Source organism: Cajanus cajan, chromosome 6 (genome assembly GCF_000230855.2).
Source record: "Cajanus cajan strain Asha chromosome 6, NIPB_CcT2T_4, whole genome shotgun sequence".
Lineage (NCBI taxonomy): Eukaryota > Viridiplantae > Streptophyta > Magnoliopsida > Fabales > Fabaceae > Cajanus > Cajanus cajan.
The window spans coordinates 54271251-54290173 of record NC_138522.1 but is presented as its reverse complement, the minus strand read 5'-3'; the positions used below and the strand labels follow the sequence as shown (position 1 = coordinate 54290173).

General features: G+C 25.3%; 1 protein-coding gene across 1 annotated transcript; it reads left to right on the top strand.

Moving 5' to 3' along the window:
* Nucleotides 1–8519: 8519 nt before the first annotated feature.
* Nucleotides 8520–17572, top strand: LOC109796083 (ABC transporter G family member 39). The gene is made up of 20 exons (XM_020355710.3): nucleotides 8520–9427; nucleotides 9811–9931; nucleotides 10070–10158; nucleotides 10653–10737; nucleotides 10859–11149; nucleotides 11478–11568; nucleotides 11812–12712; nucleotides 13030–13190; nucleotides 13316–13419; nucleotides 13546–13711; nucleotides 13800–13883; nucleotides 14098–14213; nucleotides 14789–15121; nucleotides 15233–15523; nucleotides 15636–15719; nucleotides 15855–15988; nucleotides 16097–16324; nucleotides 16490–16661; nucleotides 16788–17042; nucleotides 17139–17572. Exons 1-20 carry the CDS (start codon nucleotides 9057–9059, stop codon nucleotides 17406–17408), a joined length of 4347 nt encoding a protein of 1448 aa, XP_020211299.1. The 5' UTR covers nucleotides 8520–9056; the 3' UTR covers nucleotides 17409–17572.
* The last annotated feature ends 1351 nt before the right edge of the window (nucleotides 17573–18923 follow it).

Genomic DNA, 18923 nt, shown 5'->3' with positions numbered 1-18923 from the left:
CAGTTTAAAGTTTTTTTACATGGACAACTAATTATATCTTTTAATTGTGTCATATCATTATAAACACATTTACTTTTAACAGTGACATGACATAATTAAAAAATTTAATTGATTGTCAATATAAAAAAAAATTTATACTTACAGAGTGTATAGTGATTAACCCTTAAAAGAATTGAAAAATATTTTTAAAGGTTATATATATCCGTTAACCATACAAACTGCGAATCTCACAAGTCAGCTATATATACCTAAGGTCATACCCAGCCCTGACGATAACATGAGAAGGGGTACGTATCACTGGCGGATAAAAGAAGCGTCTCACAAGTCACAACAGGTCAATTACTCTCTCTTTTTTTACTATTTTGTTTCATGGTATTAGGAATTGAAAAGTCAAGGAGTCAATAAAGCCAATCATGCAGTGTTTTAGAGATTTTGTGCTGGTCTTGAACTTGTCATACATGTCAACACATTTTATTACGATTTAATATTTGACATAAATAACTTATTTTCTTTTATAATAAATGGCTAATTAAGTATATAATGTGATATTTTAGTCAGATTAATATTCACATTTTGTATCAAATGTTTTATAACGAATATGATCTTACCTGATACAAAATATTACACATTCTATAACTAATTTTAAAATGGACCTTAATTATATTGAGATAATTTTGAAAAGATTATAATATATTATTAGTTATTATATATATATTATTTATAAATAAATAACATAAAGGAAACAACTTCTTTCCTTAAAAACTTTTTTATATATAATTGTTATTATAAAATAAACTGCTAATGAAAATTAGTAAAAGAAAATAAATATGTGAAAATGTTTAACAGCAAAAAAAAGTGAAACAACCATCTCTAATAATTAATACAAAACTCCCAATAGGTTACTTTTTCCATAAGATAATTTTTCGTTATATTAAATAAATGCATATCAATATATGTAACTTTCAGTATTAATTGACTCTTCTTTTGTATATTATTTTTATTATATAAATGATTTTCATCTTGAATATTTTTTCATTAACATTTTTTTGTTCTTAAAAAAATTCTTAGCCAATAACCTTTACATGTTTTCTTTTAGTATTTTTCACATGCTTTCGATCTTTTGCTGATTTATCTGCTTGCAGTTTAATTGCAGTTAGTGATTTAAATCATGAATTTTTCTAGATAACTAAACTTTGATATGAGGAAGGTGATTGTCAACCTGATTCAAAGGAGATGCAAGTACAAATGAATTCGAAAGGAAAGCTCTCTCTTCTAGTATATTTTTTTCTTGCATATGTTTGTCCCTAATTTATTTATTTATTTGACAGAATCCATGTTTTATTATGTTGTACTTACTTTTTTGTATTTCATTATATTATTAATATTGTGTTTATTTTTTGTTTCATTTGCTTCAATGCAAAAAAAAAAAAAATTAAGGTTATCTAGGTTTTTTTATGCTAACTTTTTTTTAAAATAAATTGATCTTCAGATCACATGAAATTATGAAAGTCTGACAAAAAGATGTTGAAATTATGAATTATGGCATAACCTCTAATATTGAGTTGTTGCTACTTAATGAGAAGGTAATTTTTAAGTTATTTTTTAAAATATTTTTTAAGTTATTATAATAAATATGTATTCTTTTATTGTAATTTCATATTAAAATATTTTCTCTATGATAAAAATTTTAGAATACAGAAATATTCAAGCATCCATATACAAAGAAAGTTTATTTTGTAGTATGCAAATTATTGTAAATTTATATAAAAATTTGTATATTTTTTATTTATCGCATATAAAAATTATTAGTTAGTTTATTTGTCTATTATAAAAGAGATATTTAAAAAAAAATCCACGTATATAACAAAATTTTCATGTATGTAAATATTTTTTCTATTTAGTATATATATATATATATATATATATATATATATATATTCACTATATACTAAATTAATATAATAAAAACTTGACATATACTTATATATTTTATTAGTTTATTGTATTTATCGATTATCTTAATATATTAATATAAGAAACATAACAAAATGTTAATAATTAATTATATTACTTATTAATTATTGACAATTATAAATATTAAACAAAATATAGTAAAACATGTAAATAATTGTGACTTATTAACATTAATATAGAAAATTATAAACACATAATAAAATAATATTAATTATTAATTATCAACAAACATTGATATTTATATATAAAAATTGTAAATTTGACTTAAAAAAAATTCCTTTCGATATATATATATATATATATATATATATATATATATATATATATATATTCAGCCATGTCCTATATATAAAAAACACCTAGTTGTTAGTACATATCATAGAAAAGCTACTAATACATAAATACTTTTTTAAAATAATCTTTAAATATAATTTAAAAAATATATACAAAAATGAGTTTGATTCATCTAAAATAAAAATATTTCACCTTAAAAATAAGGTGTAATAATAATCTTTGATTAAAAAAAATATCGAGAAATATTATAATTAATTATAAAATTTATTATTTATATATTTAATTTTATTTCAATCAATAATTTTTTAATCAACATTGTTATATTTTATTCTTTAAAATATTCTCATCATTTTAGAAAAGACAAATCCAAAAACATATAATTTATAACATATTTATTCATGTATTCTTTGATTATAACCAAATTAAGATTAACTAATATTTTTATTTATAAAAAAATATTAAATATTCTCATCATCTTTATAATTCACATAATATCATGTGAGTAACAAAATAACTCCATTCCCGATAACAAATCTAGTTTTTCTTAAATCCTTCTTTTTATCCCATTCAATCAGTTATAACTTTTCTTCTTCCTTTTTTTTTTACATATTTTATCTCATTTTCTTTTCCTTATAAAATACAAGGGGATTTTTTCCCCCTCTCAGTAAAAGCATTGCGACTATGAAGATAAAATATTAAACTCTATATCATGAGTACGAAAGTATTTGTTTTCCTCTTTTTTCTTCTTTTTTTACGTTTGGTCCATTTGACTGTGTTTCATTTTTTTTTCTCGTTTTTTTTTATATTCATTTTCAACTCTAGAAATGTAACATTTTTTTGGATGCCATATTAGTTTTCTAATTTCTTATTTTTTTTCTCATAGATCCTTAAAAAAATTGTGTAAATAAGATGAAACAAAAAATAATATGAAATATCACACTACAAGAAAAAATTGTATCATAATAATACATGTGAGATATTTATCATTAAGAACTATTTTTATTTAACTATATGATAGTAAATATATTCTCATATTTATTAAAATATATATATATATATATATATAAGATATAATGAGATATAATTATTAACATTAAATATAAATATATGTCAAATAGATTTATATTTATATATATTATATTTATAATAACATTTTTTATATATCCTTATATATAACATTCCTTGTAATATCAATATGCAACACATTAACTAAGAACTAACTTAAAACACATTGATGAAGAGGTAAACCCTTTAAGTATCATGATATGTTATAACCTTAAATAGATTTAAGGAGCAAATTGAAGATGATGAGCATATACGAGACTTTTAGTTTTAATTGTTGGTATATAAACATAAAAAGAACTCTCAATAAAATTAAAATATAATGACTTTCCAACATATTAGTCCTAATTCAAATTGAAATATCTATCGATTAATACTATTAAATATATTTACTATAGTTATAATTATTTTAATTATTATAAAATAAGTATAGTAATTTGTTTTTATCAATAGAAAATATCTTGGATGAAATAAAATTAAAAAGAATCTACAATATATTTGTCGTAATAAATTTAGTATATTGATCATAATTTTCTTACTATTATTTCACATTAGAATTTATACTCGTTGTAACTATTTGATTATTATAATTATAAATTTTATGAAAAATAAAATAAAATAATTTTGCAACAGTTTGAAAGGAAAAAGTCGATGTAGTGTTATTAGGTCGCATCTGTCTATGACAGAACTTACTTTTTTTTTTATTATATATAAATAGAAAGATTTACTTAGTATGATTTACATTAAATTTTAACAAGTTTGATGAATTAAAAAAATTTAATATATAAATTAATTTTACAAATTTTTTAAACAATTTAAAATTTTAAGTTACTTTCTTATATAAATTTAAATTAATATATAAAATATTTTTATAATTATTTATCAATTTGAATTAAAAAAATAAAATATTATATAGTTTTCAAATTTTTTAAAAAATTACACACTTAATTTATACATTAAAAACTTTAATTTAATTATTAGATTATTAAAATTTGATATAGAATAAAAGTTATAAATCGAAATAGATCTAAGATTTACTCTTGTAGTATAAGTAATTTTTTTATATATATAGTTGTGAACATATATTATCATAATAATATTTTTATGTGACAATAAAAATATTTAATCTCAATCTTTAAATTAAAAATATTTTTAGGAAGTATGTATTTATTGTTTTGTTTTCATTAAATACTTCTTGATGTCAAATGTTCACTACTTATTTTGATTCTATTGTGTATATAGGTTGGAATACCCCTAATACTTCCTCTTATTTAATTTAATTTTACTTAACAAATAAATATTTTAAATTAAAATATATAGTTTAATTTAAAACATTACAAATAAAATTACCAAATATTACTACTGCCAATATAATTACCTTTATTATATTATTGTCATTATTCATATTACAATCATTGTTTTTCTACATTGCCATCACATTATTATTATCTCCATTATTATTATTATTATCTTTCTTGTTGTCATCAATATTATTATTATCCTAATAGTAAAAAAAAAAACATAAATTTAAGATCTTTATAGTTAATGTTAAAAACTTTAACCGTTGTAGCAACTAAACAAAACCATTTCTCTTTATAAATATTTTATGAAAATAAATTTATTAGTATAATAATTCTATATTCATTAGTATTTCTTATTTTTTTTATAAAAAAATTGAAACAAATGCTATTATAAAATTCATACTCACATCAAATTATCGAATTACTTCAAAAACAAAATTCATATTATATATGAACCTATTAAAAATAATAAAAATTGATCTATCCAATTATTATATCTACGAGTTTCGAACATGCCCAAGCGCATGTTATACCTTATTAAGTACTCACTTTTAATTAATTAGTCAAAATTAAAATTAATTAATTATGATTCTTTTAAATAAAATATGATCTTTCTCTTATATATTATTGCCCAAAGTTTATGTTTTTAAAAAATTACTCTTAACAATTAATGAAATATACTCTTATTTTTCAAATATTAAATTCTTTCAATCTTTACTATTAGTAAACATTTATTGTTTGAAATATATTTTTTTACTATGAATGTAAAAGGAGAACATAAGGTTTTCAAAATTCTTTTCATAGACATAATTAGACTCCCATAAAATATAAAACATTAAGGTATCTTTCATATTATTTGTTGAATATAAATAAAAGACTCATAATTAAAGATATTATTACAAAAATATTAATGCATGAGATATTTATATTAATTTTTATAAAAAAAAAAGTCAACTTCTCTAATTTAATTCTTATAAAAGAAAAATTACTCTTAACAATTAATGAAATATATTATTTTTTCAAATATTAAATTCCTTCAATATTTATTATTATTAAAATATTTATTTATATTGTTTTAAGTGTTTTTTTACTAAGAATGTAAAAGGACAACATAAGGTTTCCAAAAAATTTTCCATGGACAAAATTAGACTCCATAAAATATAATACAATAATGTATCTATTCTTACATATTATTTATTGAACATAAATAAAAAGATTCATAATTAAAGAAATCATTATAAAAAATATATATTAATGCATGAGATATTTTATATTAAATTTTATGGAAAAAAATTCAAATCAACTTCTCTGATTTAATTCTTATAAAAAAAAATACCGAAAGAGTATCACACTTTATGTATTGATTGGGTAAAGAGAGAAGTAATGAAGAAAGAAGTAGGATATAAAACAATAAGAGAGAATAGATAATGAATTTGTTTATATAAAAAAATTCATATAAAAATGCTTTTTTTTAGTAAAAAATAATTACTTATTTATTTTTTATGTATTTATTTATTTTATAAAAAGAAAATAAACAATTATATATATTTTTTATGAAGTAACTCATATTTATTTCTTAAAGAATTATTTCTTTTAAAATAATTTATTTAAAAACACTATTTTTTTTTTACTTTTAAAAAATGGACTCAATGAATAGAAAATGCTTGGATTGAAAGAAATAGGAGAGAAGTAGAAGAGAATTTTATTTATTTATTTGGTTGGATAAAAAAGTGAAGAGAAAGAAAATACATTTTCTTGTAAAAACATATTTATCGTTATTTTTTGTATAAATATATATATATATATATATATATATATATATAGTTAATCACCTATATATTGTCAGTGTAAAGTTTTTTTACACGGGCAACTAATTATATATTTTAATTGTGTCATATCATTATAAACATATTTACTTTTAACAGTGACATGACACGATTAAAAGACATAATTGATTGTCAGTATAAAAAATTTTACACTAACAATGTATATGTGATTAACTCATATATATATATATATAATATAGCATAATTAATATTTTTTAAAAACAAAAAAATATTTTCATATAAAAAATAAAAAAATATTTTTAACTTTAATATTTATGAAAAAATAATTTTTGCCAATCTTTTTCTTCAAAAGTTTCATTTTCGTAATACATAAATTATATAATTATAATAATAATATTTATGTAATTTTGGCCGAAACTCTTTCAATTTTGTCAATTTTCTTGTCATGTAAGATGAGATTTTATATTTAGTTGGATATCATAATCACTTTTCTCTCTACCTATTTTTCTTTGTAAAGAACATAAAATTACTACTTCTCTTCTACTTCTCTCTCTTCCTTTATTTTCTTCTGATTCTCTACTAAAACAAATAATAGATTAGGTTATCATTTTTTTTTCTATATCTCTTTTTCCTTCAATTTTTTTTATAAGATAACAAAATGTACTTGAATCTTATAAGTATTTACAAAATAGAATTTTTAATGGAAGGATAAAATATTGTAGAAATAAAGGAGAGGGTGGAGATTGATTCACAAAGTATTATATATCTATCTCATCTTACACCTTTATTTATATATAATTATTTTAATAAAAATTTTAACTTAAAATTCTAAATTACACTATTTTATTTATTTAATTTGAGTTATTGTATCTTTTATTGATATTTTAATTACTGTTTTATAAATTTTAATCCTTAGTATTTGTAATGTTTTAACTTTTTTTAAATATTATTAGACTAGAATAATATTTAAACTTTGTGAAATAAACATTTATACAATATCCCATGACAAGATAAATACACACACATATATATATATATATATATATATATATATATATATATATATATAACATGTAGTATTATAAATACAATAACTCATTTTCATATATCTATTTATTTTGAATTTTTATACTATAAAAATAATATATATTTTAGTTATTAAAGAGTGAAATTTAAAAGAAAAATAACTATTCCACATTCTTTTTAAGAAAATAAAAGTGACCTTTTTTTCTTCACTTTTTCTTTTACTATTTTTTTAAAACAAAAGTAACTACTTACTTTTTTCTCCACTCTTTCTTATTTACTCTTTACTTATTTTTTATTTATTTTTTAATTACCAAGGAAGTAGTACCTCATTTCCTCTAGTATATAAAATGTGAAATATATATATATATATATAATATTTATATTTGTTAAATATAATTATTAATAATAAGTTTTTTTTAAAAATAATTTAATTTACAACTTTAAAAGTATTATTATTATATGAATGTAAAACTAATGCTTCAAACTTTTCCACATTTATAAATTTATATTATTTTACTCTTTGTTTTTTTTTTTCAATTATGGGATAATAATTGTTTTAACTAGTATCTGAGAATTTCCAAGACCTCTTTCCACACTTACACGTGGACACACACAAAAATAATTTAAAATTTTCAATAATCATGTTCTTTTAATTTTCAAAATCAAATAATATTGATTCACTCATTAAAATGTCATCTAAAATTAAATAAAAAATATTTATGTATCCTTGAATAATATTACTTATTAATTACTTAATTATGTCGATTTTCATATAAATAGCAACATTATTTTTTACTACATATGTCTTACGTTTCATTTTTATTTTAATTAAAATTTATAATATTAAAAATAATTTATTTTAATAAAGTACTATTATTTTCTTATTCTCTTAGTCTCAATAGGCAATTAACGTACAAGAAAGTTTCATTAATGAAGACATAAAATCAACTCTTTATTTAAACCCGGCATATCCACATACATGAAATATAAGGCACGAATGTTATAATAATTTCTAACAAGTAATTAAGGAAAACAGATGCTTGTTACCATTTATCAGACGATCACAGCTTATGATTACGTGTTAAAAAAGGTTGACAATAGTATCATTTATCAATTTTTCACATCTCATTTTTTTTTTACAATATTAAGTATTTTTTTCTTTTAATTTGTATTATATTTTTTATCATATGTATTAATTGTATTTGATATTTTCAATATTTTTCATTTAATATATTAGTTATAAAATTCTAGAAAAGGTGTAAAAAATTTAATATTTACTCACTCTGTTCTTTGACCAAGGTATATAATCAGTAATCACTATGAAAGTGTGAATCAATTGAATGAACGGTCAACATTGTTCATAACTACAACTCTCTGATCCATGCATACATATAGACCGACACTACACACCATTTGTCATCACCTCTCCTTTTGATCAGAGTACTTAATTAATTTATGTACGCGACATTTGAGACACACATTCATCACCCTCTCCTTTGAAACTCTAAACGGTGTTTCATATGTGAATGTGAACGTGATATTCGAGATCGATACCTAGGAGCCAGTGCCATATATAATACATATATACACTATCGTAGTGTTGGAGACTAAGATGGCATCAACATCGCTGACAAGAGATGATTTGATGATGGGGAAAGGAAAGAGCCAGAGCTGGTCCTCCAGAAGTCTTAGGACAGATTGGACAGCTTCTTCGGATGTGTTCAATATAAGGGGCAGTGCACGCAGCCAACACGAACAAGAGGAGGCTCTCAAATGGGCTGCTATAGAGCGTTTGCCTACTTTGGATCGCATGAGAAAAGGCATGATGAGTATTGTGCTTGATAATGGAAGGGTTGTGAATTGTCCTGTTGATGTAACTCATCTAGGCATGCAAGACAAGAAGCAGCTGCTCGAGAGTGTACTCAAATTTGTTGATGATGACAATGAGAAATTTCTTCTTAGACTCACTGATAGAATTAAAAGGTATATACTTTACAATAATCAATGCAATTTATTGGACTAATTGAATTATATAAAGTATTATTATTATTAGTATAAAAATATGTTCTATCAATAATTTGTTAACATTTTTTATTCTTTAAAGTTTAATTTTATTTGTAATTAGTGGAATATTTTTTTATATCTCATTAATGAAATGACTTTTTTTTATATTCAATACAAATATAATATTGGTATAATTTGTAATATTAATTGAAAAGTCAAATAGTTCAAGAAAATATAGAAATAAGAACTAAGAATATATTATCATCATAGTTGTTATAAATTATTATAAGAAAGTGGTCAATGTTATATATTAGTAGGACTTTTTTTTTTCTTTTCTCACTTTATTAACATTTGTAATACAGGGTGGGAATTGAAATTCCAAAAATAGAAGTCAGATACGAGAAAGTATCTGTGGAGGGAAATGTACATTTTGGAACTAGAGCACTTCCTACCCTGCTTAATGCCACCCTCAACACTTTTGAGGTTCTTTGTACAATTCTTTTAGACTAATTTTAACCATATGATGTTACTAATGAATCTATGATTTTGTTAAATTTGATATATTATTAATTTTATTTAACTTTAAATAATTGTATTTTATTCATTTGTTGTGGTTAAAAGAGGATTCTTGAATTGTTCCGCCTCGCACCTTCCAAGAAAAAAAAGATTACTATTCTTAAAGATGTTAGTGGAATCGTCAAACCTTCAAGGTAACTCATTGATAATCTTTAAGAATAAAAAATAATAAGTTTAATTTTTTTATCTATTTACGACAATAAGTTATAGAAAAAAATTACATTTTTATATATACAAAATAAGATTTTTTATATTTATATTTTATTATTTATTTAATGACATTTAAAGTGTATGATTTTGAAAGCATCATTTGATAGAGTAAAGTTAACTTTTCTATTATCATCCCTAATATTCTATCATTAACAAAATTATATATAAAAAAAAGTAATTTTTTTATATTGATATTCTTGATAAAGAGATATAATATATTTATAAGAGAAACACACACTCAATATATTTATAACAATCTCCATTCTAGAACTTACCTAAAATAAATATTATCTATATTTATTTATTATTATTACAAGTAAATAAAAATATATCAATAATAGTATGATGGACCTATGATAAGAGATGCCTAATACTAATAACATTCTTATTCCTATTTTATTAAACATGGTAAAATCAGGATGACCCTACTACTAGGCCCGCCAGGTGCAGGGAAAACAACATTACTACTAGCACTTGCAGGGAAGCTTGACCCGGAATTAAAGGTTCACTCATTTTATTTTGTTTGTTTGGTTCCATTCAATTAATAATTTCTTCTTAATCAGTTCTTATCAACTCACGTGTAATTTTTTTTTATCCACGACAAATGTATGCTACGATGATCAGGTCTCTGGGAAAATCACTTATTGTGGCCATGAACTAAATGAATTTGTTGCTAAAAAAACTTGTGCCTATATTGGTCAACATGACCTTCACTACGGAGAGATGACAGTGAGAGAGACCTTAGATTTTTCAGGGCGTTGTCTAGGAGTTGGCACAAGGTATCATATGGTGGAAGAACTTTTACGTCGGGAGAAACAAGAAGGAATCAAGCCGGATCCTGAGATTGATGCATTTATGAAGGCTACAGCCATATCGGGTCAAAAACACAATTTGCAAACAGATTATGTTCTCAAGGTTTGTAACATTGTTGACTCAACTTCATGTTAACTAGTATTACCTCTGGTTTCTATCTATTCATTTTCAGACTTAAATATATTTTCTTTAAAATATAATGATTTCTATTTTAGTTCTTATATAAAAAAATGTAATTTTTTTTAAGATTCTATTTGATTAAAGTTTGTATGAAAGACTATAAGCACATAATTTTTTTAATTATTTTTAGAGATAAAAATAAAATTCAAGGAAATTGAAACAAACAAAGGTCATATTTTAAGAAATTAGAGTTATATTATATATGCTTAAACATTTTTTATTTACATTAATTTCTCTTGTATTTCAACAGATACTTGGATTGGATATTTGTGCTGATATTATGGTTGGTGATAACATGAGAAGGGGTATCTCTGGTGGACAAAAAAAGCGTGTCACAACAGGTCAATTAGATACTTATTTTTTACAAATTAAAGCAAGGAGGAAAAGTAAAATAATTTATTATTACATCCTTAGAATAAATATATAAATAAATTATGAAATTGAAAATAATTTAGTTCAATTAGTGTAAAAAATATAGTTCTTTCTTCTAATGTTTTTCTTTTATGATTAATGACTTAGAACTTTGCAACTAACAAGTTGTACATTGAATATATACTTACTATTTCAATTGTAATTGGGTATAGGGGAAATGCTAGTAGGACCAGCAAAGGCACTTTTTATGGACGAAATATCAACAGGGTTGGATAGTTCAACCACTTTTCAAATATGCGAGTTCATGAAGCAAATGGTTCATATAATGGATGGAACCATGGTGATTTCTCTTCTACAGCCAGCACCAGAGACATTTGAACTATTTGATGACATTATCCTACTTTCAGACGGTCATATTGTTTACCAAGGTCCCCGTGAACATGTGCTAGAGTTCTTTGAAAACATGGGTTTCAAATGTCCACCAAGAAAGGGAGTTGCTGACTTTTTACAAGAAGTAACATCTAAGAAAGATCAACCACAGTATTGGTTTAGAAATGATGAACCTTATAGATATGTTTCAGTTCCTGAGTTTGCGGAGTCCTTCCAATCGTTTCACATTGGAGAACAACTTGCAACAGAGTTTAAGGTTCCTTATGATAAGAGACAAACCCATCGTGCTGCCTTAGTTAAAGACAAATATGGTATATCAAATATGGAACTACTGAAGGCATGTTTCTCAAGAGAATGGTTGCTTATGAAACGCAACATGTTTCTCTACGTCTATAGGATATCACAGTTAATAATCTTATCTATTTTAGGCTTTACTGTGTTCCTTAGAACTAAAATGCCAGTGGGATCTGTTGAAGATGGAAATAAGTTCTTTGGAGCACTATTTTTTTCTCTAGTGAACATGATGTTCAATGGCTTCTCAGAACAAGCCATGATTGTTTCCAGGCTTCCTGTGTTTTACAAACAAAGGGATTTCATGTTCTACCCTGGATGGGCATTCGGGTTACCCATATGGATTCTCGGGATCCCTATTTCCTTTCTAGAAACAGGAATATGGACTGTGCTCACATACTACACAATTGGTTTTGCTCCTTCAGCTAGCAGGTATTCTTGGTTTGCCTTTTCTAAATATAGTCTTACTTTTCCCACTCTAACTGATGTTAATTTCTATGCAATGTAAAAGATTTTATACCGCCAAGGAATTAGAAATCATAATAAATGTAACTTTTAAAATAATTTATAAAAATCAATAAAGTTATCATACATGAGAATGCCAATTTGACTGACAGGTAAAATCAATATATAAACTATTTACTCTTTTCGATTGTTTTATTATTTTACTTTGGCTTTGTGGTAATAATAGTTATTATTAATATACAATGAAAACTATGAAATTCACTCCGATCCTTCTATTTCATCAGATTTTTCAAACAATTCTTGGCATTGTTTGGCATTCATCAGATGTCTGTCTCTCTATTTCGGCTCGTTGGTGTAGTTGGTAGATCAAATGTTGTTGCCAATATACTGAGTGGCTTGACTTATCAACTAGTATTTTTGCTTGGAGGATTTATTGTTGCCAAGGGTAAGACATCATCATTCATTTCTTAATCTTTTAGTCTATGGAAATTTTAAATTTTAACATTTAAATTGAATTTGCTATGTTTCTTACTCATCTTTATTTCGGCAACTTTTCTTTTATACTTGCAGATAATATCAAACCATGGATTTCATGGGGATATTATGCTTCTCCTATGATGTATGGTCAGACTGCTATTGTAATAAATGAATTTTTAGATGAAAGATGGAGTAAAGTAAGAAACATTTTTCTCAATCCTTTTATTTTTCACTGCCTATGTTAAGCATGAAAAACTTTACAATGAGGCTAGATTACTTCAAAAAGGTCTAAACATGGTCAAATATGTTTGTATATTTTGTAGCCAAATACGGACCCTAGAATAGATGAACCAACAGTTGGGAAAGTACTTCTCAAGGCTAGAGGCTTTTACCGTGATGAATATTGGTTTTGGATATGCATTGGAGCCTTGTTTGGGTTTGTTCTTCTTTTCAACATTCTCAGCGTTGTTGCATTAACTTTTATGAATGGTAAGATATATCAATTTGATTTTAATAGTATGAAAATCAATGGAATTTCCAACGATACTAAACCTTTTTAATCAAACCAAAATTTCAGCTATTGGCAATTCAAAAGCATTCATTACAGATGAAGATGACGAGAAGAGTGGAAATTCAATCTCCAGACAACATGCCACTGAAGGTAATTCTTGGTCATTTAAGTGTATTTCAGTGTTATTCAAGTTTTTAGTTGCGCTATTTCTACTTTATGAATTTGAGATTTTGAACTGCATATCATGTTTTAATGACATTGCAATTGCATCATTTTTTAGATAAAAATAATCGCGAATTATTCTTGTGCAATTCAAATTATTGACTGACTGTATCATTAAATTTTTTACCTTATTGGCGAACAGGTATAGATAAGGAAATGAGAAATGTTTCTCGTCAAGGAAGAACAGGAATGGTCCTGCCATTTCAACCTCTTTCACTTGCATTCAATCATGTGGAGTACTATGTAGACATGCCTAGCGTAAGTTGATGAATTCAAACATTACAATCACATGCCTTCCGATGATATTGTAATATCACTTTCATTGAGATCAGTTTTTCTCTCATACTTCCTAAAATAAGTAGACTAAAAATGTGGTGTGTACGTATTACAATATTTTCAACACATAATAACATGGAGCGGTCATGCTCTGACCAACAACTTTGACTTCATTGGGAACTTCCCTTTCTTGAATGCATATAGTAACACAGTATTTTTTGTTTTAAGGAAAAGCAATGCATTACTTACCACATTATTTTTAATTAGTTAGAATTTATTAAAACTTATAAAACAAAAAAAAGATTCATAAATAAGAAGTCAGACTTTTAAAAAAAACAATAACTTTTAATCAATAATAGAGTATGTTAGTGTGTTATTATTTCTCTTCTAGTTTTTTACTTGGAATTATGTAAATTTTCTAATTGAAATTAATGGTTTTATATGTTGATCAAAATGGTTTTAAGTTTTTCTTAGAAACTTTGAACTTCAGGCCTCTTGTGAACATTATTGGGAATTGTTTATAGTAAAAAGCTTTTGGTTTTGTTTTATGGTATCAGGAAATGAAAAGTCAAGGAATAAACGATGATAGACTTCAACTACTACATGATGCCAGTGGTGCATTTAGGCCAGGCGTATTGACAGCACTTATGGGTGTTAGTGGTGCTGGGAAAACAACCCTTATGGATGTGTTGGCTGGAAGAAAAACAGGTGGATACATTGAAGGAAGTATTAACATCTCGGGTTACCCAAAGAACCAAGCAACATTTGCTCGTGTTAGTGGTTATTGTGAACAGAATGACATTCATTCTCCAAATATTACTGTATATGAATCACTATTATTTTCAGCATGGCTTCGCCTTCCTTCAGATGTAAATGAACAAACGCGAAAGGTGTGGGGGGACAAACTTTGTTATATTTTCTTGGCCATAACGAATAAATTAAATTTTAATTATTTTTATTTTTTAATGTTGATTTTGTCCTATTTTTGTTGGGTGATTTAGATGTTTGTTGAACAAGTTATGGAATTGGTTGAGCTTAACACAATCAGAAATGCACTAGTGGGTCTTCCAGGAGTGGATGGCTTATCAACAGAACAAAGGAAAAGGCTTACTATTGCTGTAGAATTGGTTGCCAACCCTTCAATTATCTTCATGGATGAACCAACATCTGGCCTTGATGCTAGAGCTGCTGCTATTGTCATGCGAACTGTGAGAAACACAGTGGACACTGGGAGAACCGTTGTGTGCACAATTCACCAACCAAGCATAGACATTTTTGAAGCTTTTGATGAGGTTCATTTGGAACATGAAATGATTAGAGTTCTATGCAAAATGTGTTATTTCTTTAGTTGATTGTTTCTCTGTATTGCATAAGATGTTCAATTTGATTTCTTCATTGTTGTAGTTATTTTTGATGAAAAGAGGAGGACAAGTTATTTATGCTGGACCTCTTGGTCATCATTCACATAAGCTCATAGAATATTTCGAAGTAAGTATTGAAGTTTTTATCTGTCTATCATTTCAAGAGTTCTTGATTCCTTGCTTTATGTTTTGAATGGGAAACTTAAAATTTCAATGGCAAACTTTTTTTTTTATCTATATATAATATGCATATTTGCTTCAGTGTATTGAAGGTGTTCCAAAAATCAAGGATGGCTATAATCCTGCCACATGGATGCTTGAGGTTACCACTGCTTCAATTGAGGCTCAACTTGGCATAGATTTTGTGGAGATTTATGCTAACTCTACTCTCTACCAGTAAGTTTATTCCTTTCTGATTATTTACTACTATGCAGGGTTATATGGTAAAGTACAAGAATTCTAGCTTTGCGAATGATAACTTTGTTTTCTTGGTACTTTCTGCAGAAGGAATCAAGAGCTTATCAAAGAGCTCAGTACTCCACCAGTAGGTTCCAATGACTTGAGCTTCCCATCCAAATATTCCCAATCATTCTTTGTTCAGTTGAAAGCTTGTTTTTGGAAACAATATTGGTCCTATTGGAGAAATCCTCCGTACAATGCCGTTCGATACTTCTTCACAATAGTCCTTGGGATACTCTTTGGTCTAATCTTCTGGAAAAAAGCCAAAAATATGTAAGTTAATTAATAATTTATGTAGTCAATTTATTTGTCTATAATATTGAAAATAAAATAAGGCTTTGCTCTTAAGTGTTACAAGTGTATTTGCTATGATATTGACCTTGCGAATTTCGAGTTAATATTGACTGATTATGTTTGCTAAACTAATTTGATTGTCAGCAAAAAGCAACAAGATTTATTAGATTTTTTAGGATCCATGTACTCTGCTGTGATGTTCCTTGGAACCATGAACACTATGGGAGTGCAACCCATAGTTGACATAGAAAGAACTGTATTGTATCGTGAAAAAGCGGCGGGGATGTATTCAACATTGTCCTATGCAATTAGTCAGGTATAATTATAGTGATTTTTAACAAGAAACTAATTACAAATTCAATTATTGTTTATTTCATGTATCTTTATTGGAGAAAATTGCTCGATAGATTTCTTATACTAGTGTACTTCATTGATTGTCTAGGTGTTAATAGAGGCAATTTATAACGCCATTCAATCGGTCATCTATTGTCTCATTATGTACTCCATGATGGGGTTAGAATGGAAGGCAGCGAAATTTTTTTCGTTCTTGTACTTCATGGTCATGTGTTTAATCTACTACACATTATATGGAATGATGATTGTTTCCCTAACCCCGAGTTACCAAATAGCTTCCGTTTGCAATTCCTTATTCTTGAGCGTCTGGAACGTCTTTTCTGGCTTTATGATTCCTAGGACGGTACGTTTATCTCCCACTTTCATATATTGATTCATTCATAATTTGATGTTGGAAAAGAGGTTCTTTTTCATTCGGCACTTGCGTTAAATGTTGCAGGAAATTCCTATATGGTGGAGATGGTACTATTGGGCTACTCCTAATTCTTGGACACTCTATGGCCTTGTTGCCTCTCAACTTGGTAATGAAAATGCACAAGTGGAAATCCCAGGAGCTGAAAATATAGAACTGAAAGAACTTATTAAGAAAAACTTTGGTTATGAGTATAGCTTCCTCCCAGTGGTTATTGTTGTTCACTTGGGTTGGGTTCTCCTTTTCATGTTTGTTTTTGCTTATGGCATAAAATTCCTCAACTTCCAAAAAAGATGAGTTGGGAATTGGGATCCTCTGTCTCCCAATCCTTTGCCAATGAATGGATTATGTTCTAAACTATGATATACAAGTTTGGTTGATTTCAATAATCCATATTACCATATAAATCTGTCATGTGTGGTATTAGAGTTACTAAAAAAAGTTGCCTACACTTGTACCTCGTGAAGATATTAAAAGAGAAATTTATCAAACGTCAAAATTAACTTCAAGGGTTGTCTTTTTATGATTTAAAACAGCACTAAACAAATTGTTTTTTTTTACATGTTTTAAATTTATGATAAAAATATATATTTAATAAATGAATTATATTCTGTTTAAAATTTACAATAATGAATAAATATCACTAGATATACAAATTATATTTTAATCAATAAATAATTTAAATTGTGACATAGGATTATTTTAAACTATTGATAATTTATTTAAACTTAATGAAACTATTTAAAAATAAAAATAGAAGGTTAGATTGAAGGGAAAAATTGATTAAAGGGAATCACGTAATATGAAATTTAAAATGGATTTTTTTTCCACTAGTTGATATATATATATATATATATATATATATATATATATATATATATATTAAATAAAAGGTAAAATATATTTTAGTAGTTAAAAATATGATTGAAATCAGTTTTAAATGGTCTTTAACACCCTTGACAATGTCATTTTTTTTCATCTAATATGAGTTTTGACTAAATTATTTATGTGAACATGACCTTAAGACTCAAATATATAGAATATCAGTACTAAATATCATATATATATATATATATATATATATATAGTAAATCGTAGAATAAGATAAATATAAACTTAAATTAAGATTTAGTTAAAATAATAATAATATTATAAATACAATGTCATGTTTTATAAAATATTATTTTATTATTAATACATTATTGTTAAAAAAAATTACAATTTATCAAATAATATAAAATACTAAATGGATTAGGACCACCTGAAAAATAATTCTAAATCATTCTAAAAAATATATCACATCTTATTTCAAAATTTGAACACATCTAAATCAACCATCAAAAGTCAATAGGATGGATTAGGTCATGAGTTGTGCCAACTCAACTCACCTAGGTTAGTACACAACAGATTAGTTAAAAAGTAAATCAACTTAACTCACTTTTTTGTTGAAAATTCGGTTCAATCCACTACAAATCAATGAGTTATATGAATTATATGGGTAACTTTACAAGTTCATTTCTTCAAAAATTTAGAGAGAGATTTTAAAGACATAGGCTTTGGAGCAAAAGGGGATTATTTTTCCTTCTGACTTCATAAAAGTGATTCGATCCTATTCCCCAAAGCATAGATTATTGTAGAAGAGTTGGAATTTGAGGTTTGGGAGTTGAGAATCGAAGGTTTGAAGTTGTCATACAATGAGAGCTTAGGGAGTCCCATTCTTCTTCCTTTTCCTTGATTTTGAGAGATTTGAGGTAAGGGAAACTTATAGATTACTCTTTATGGTGTTGCATGTGTTTAATTCTTTTTTGTTGA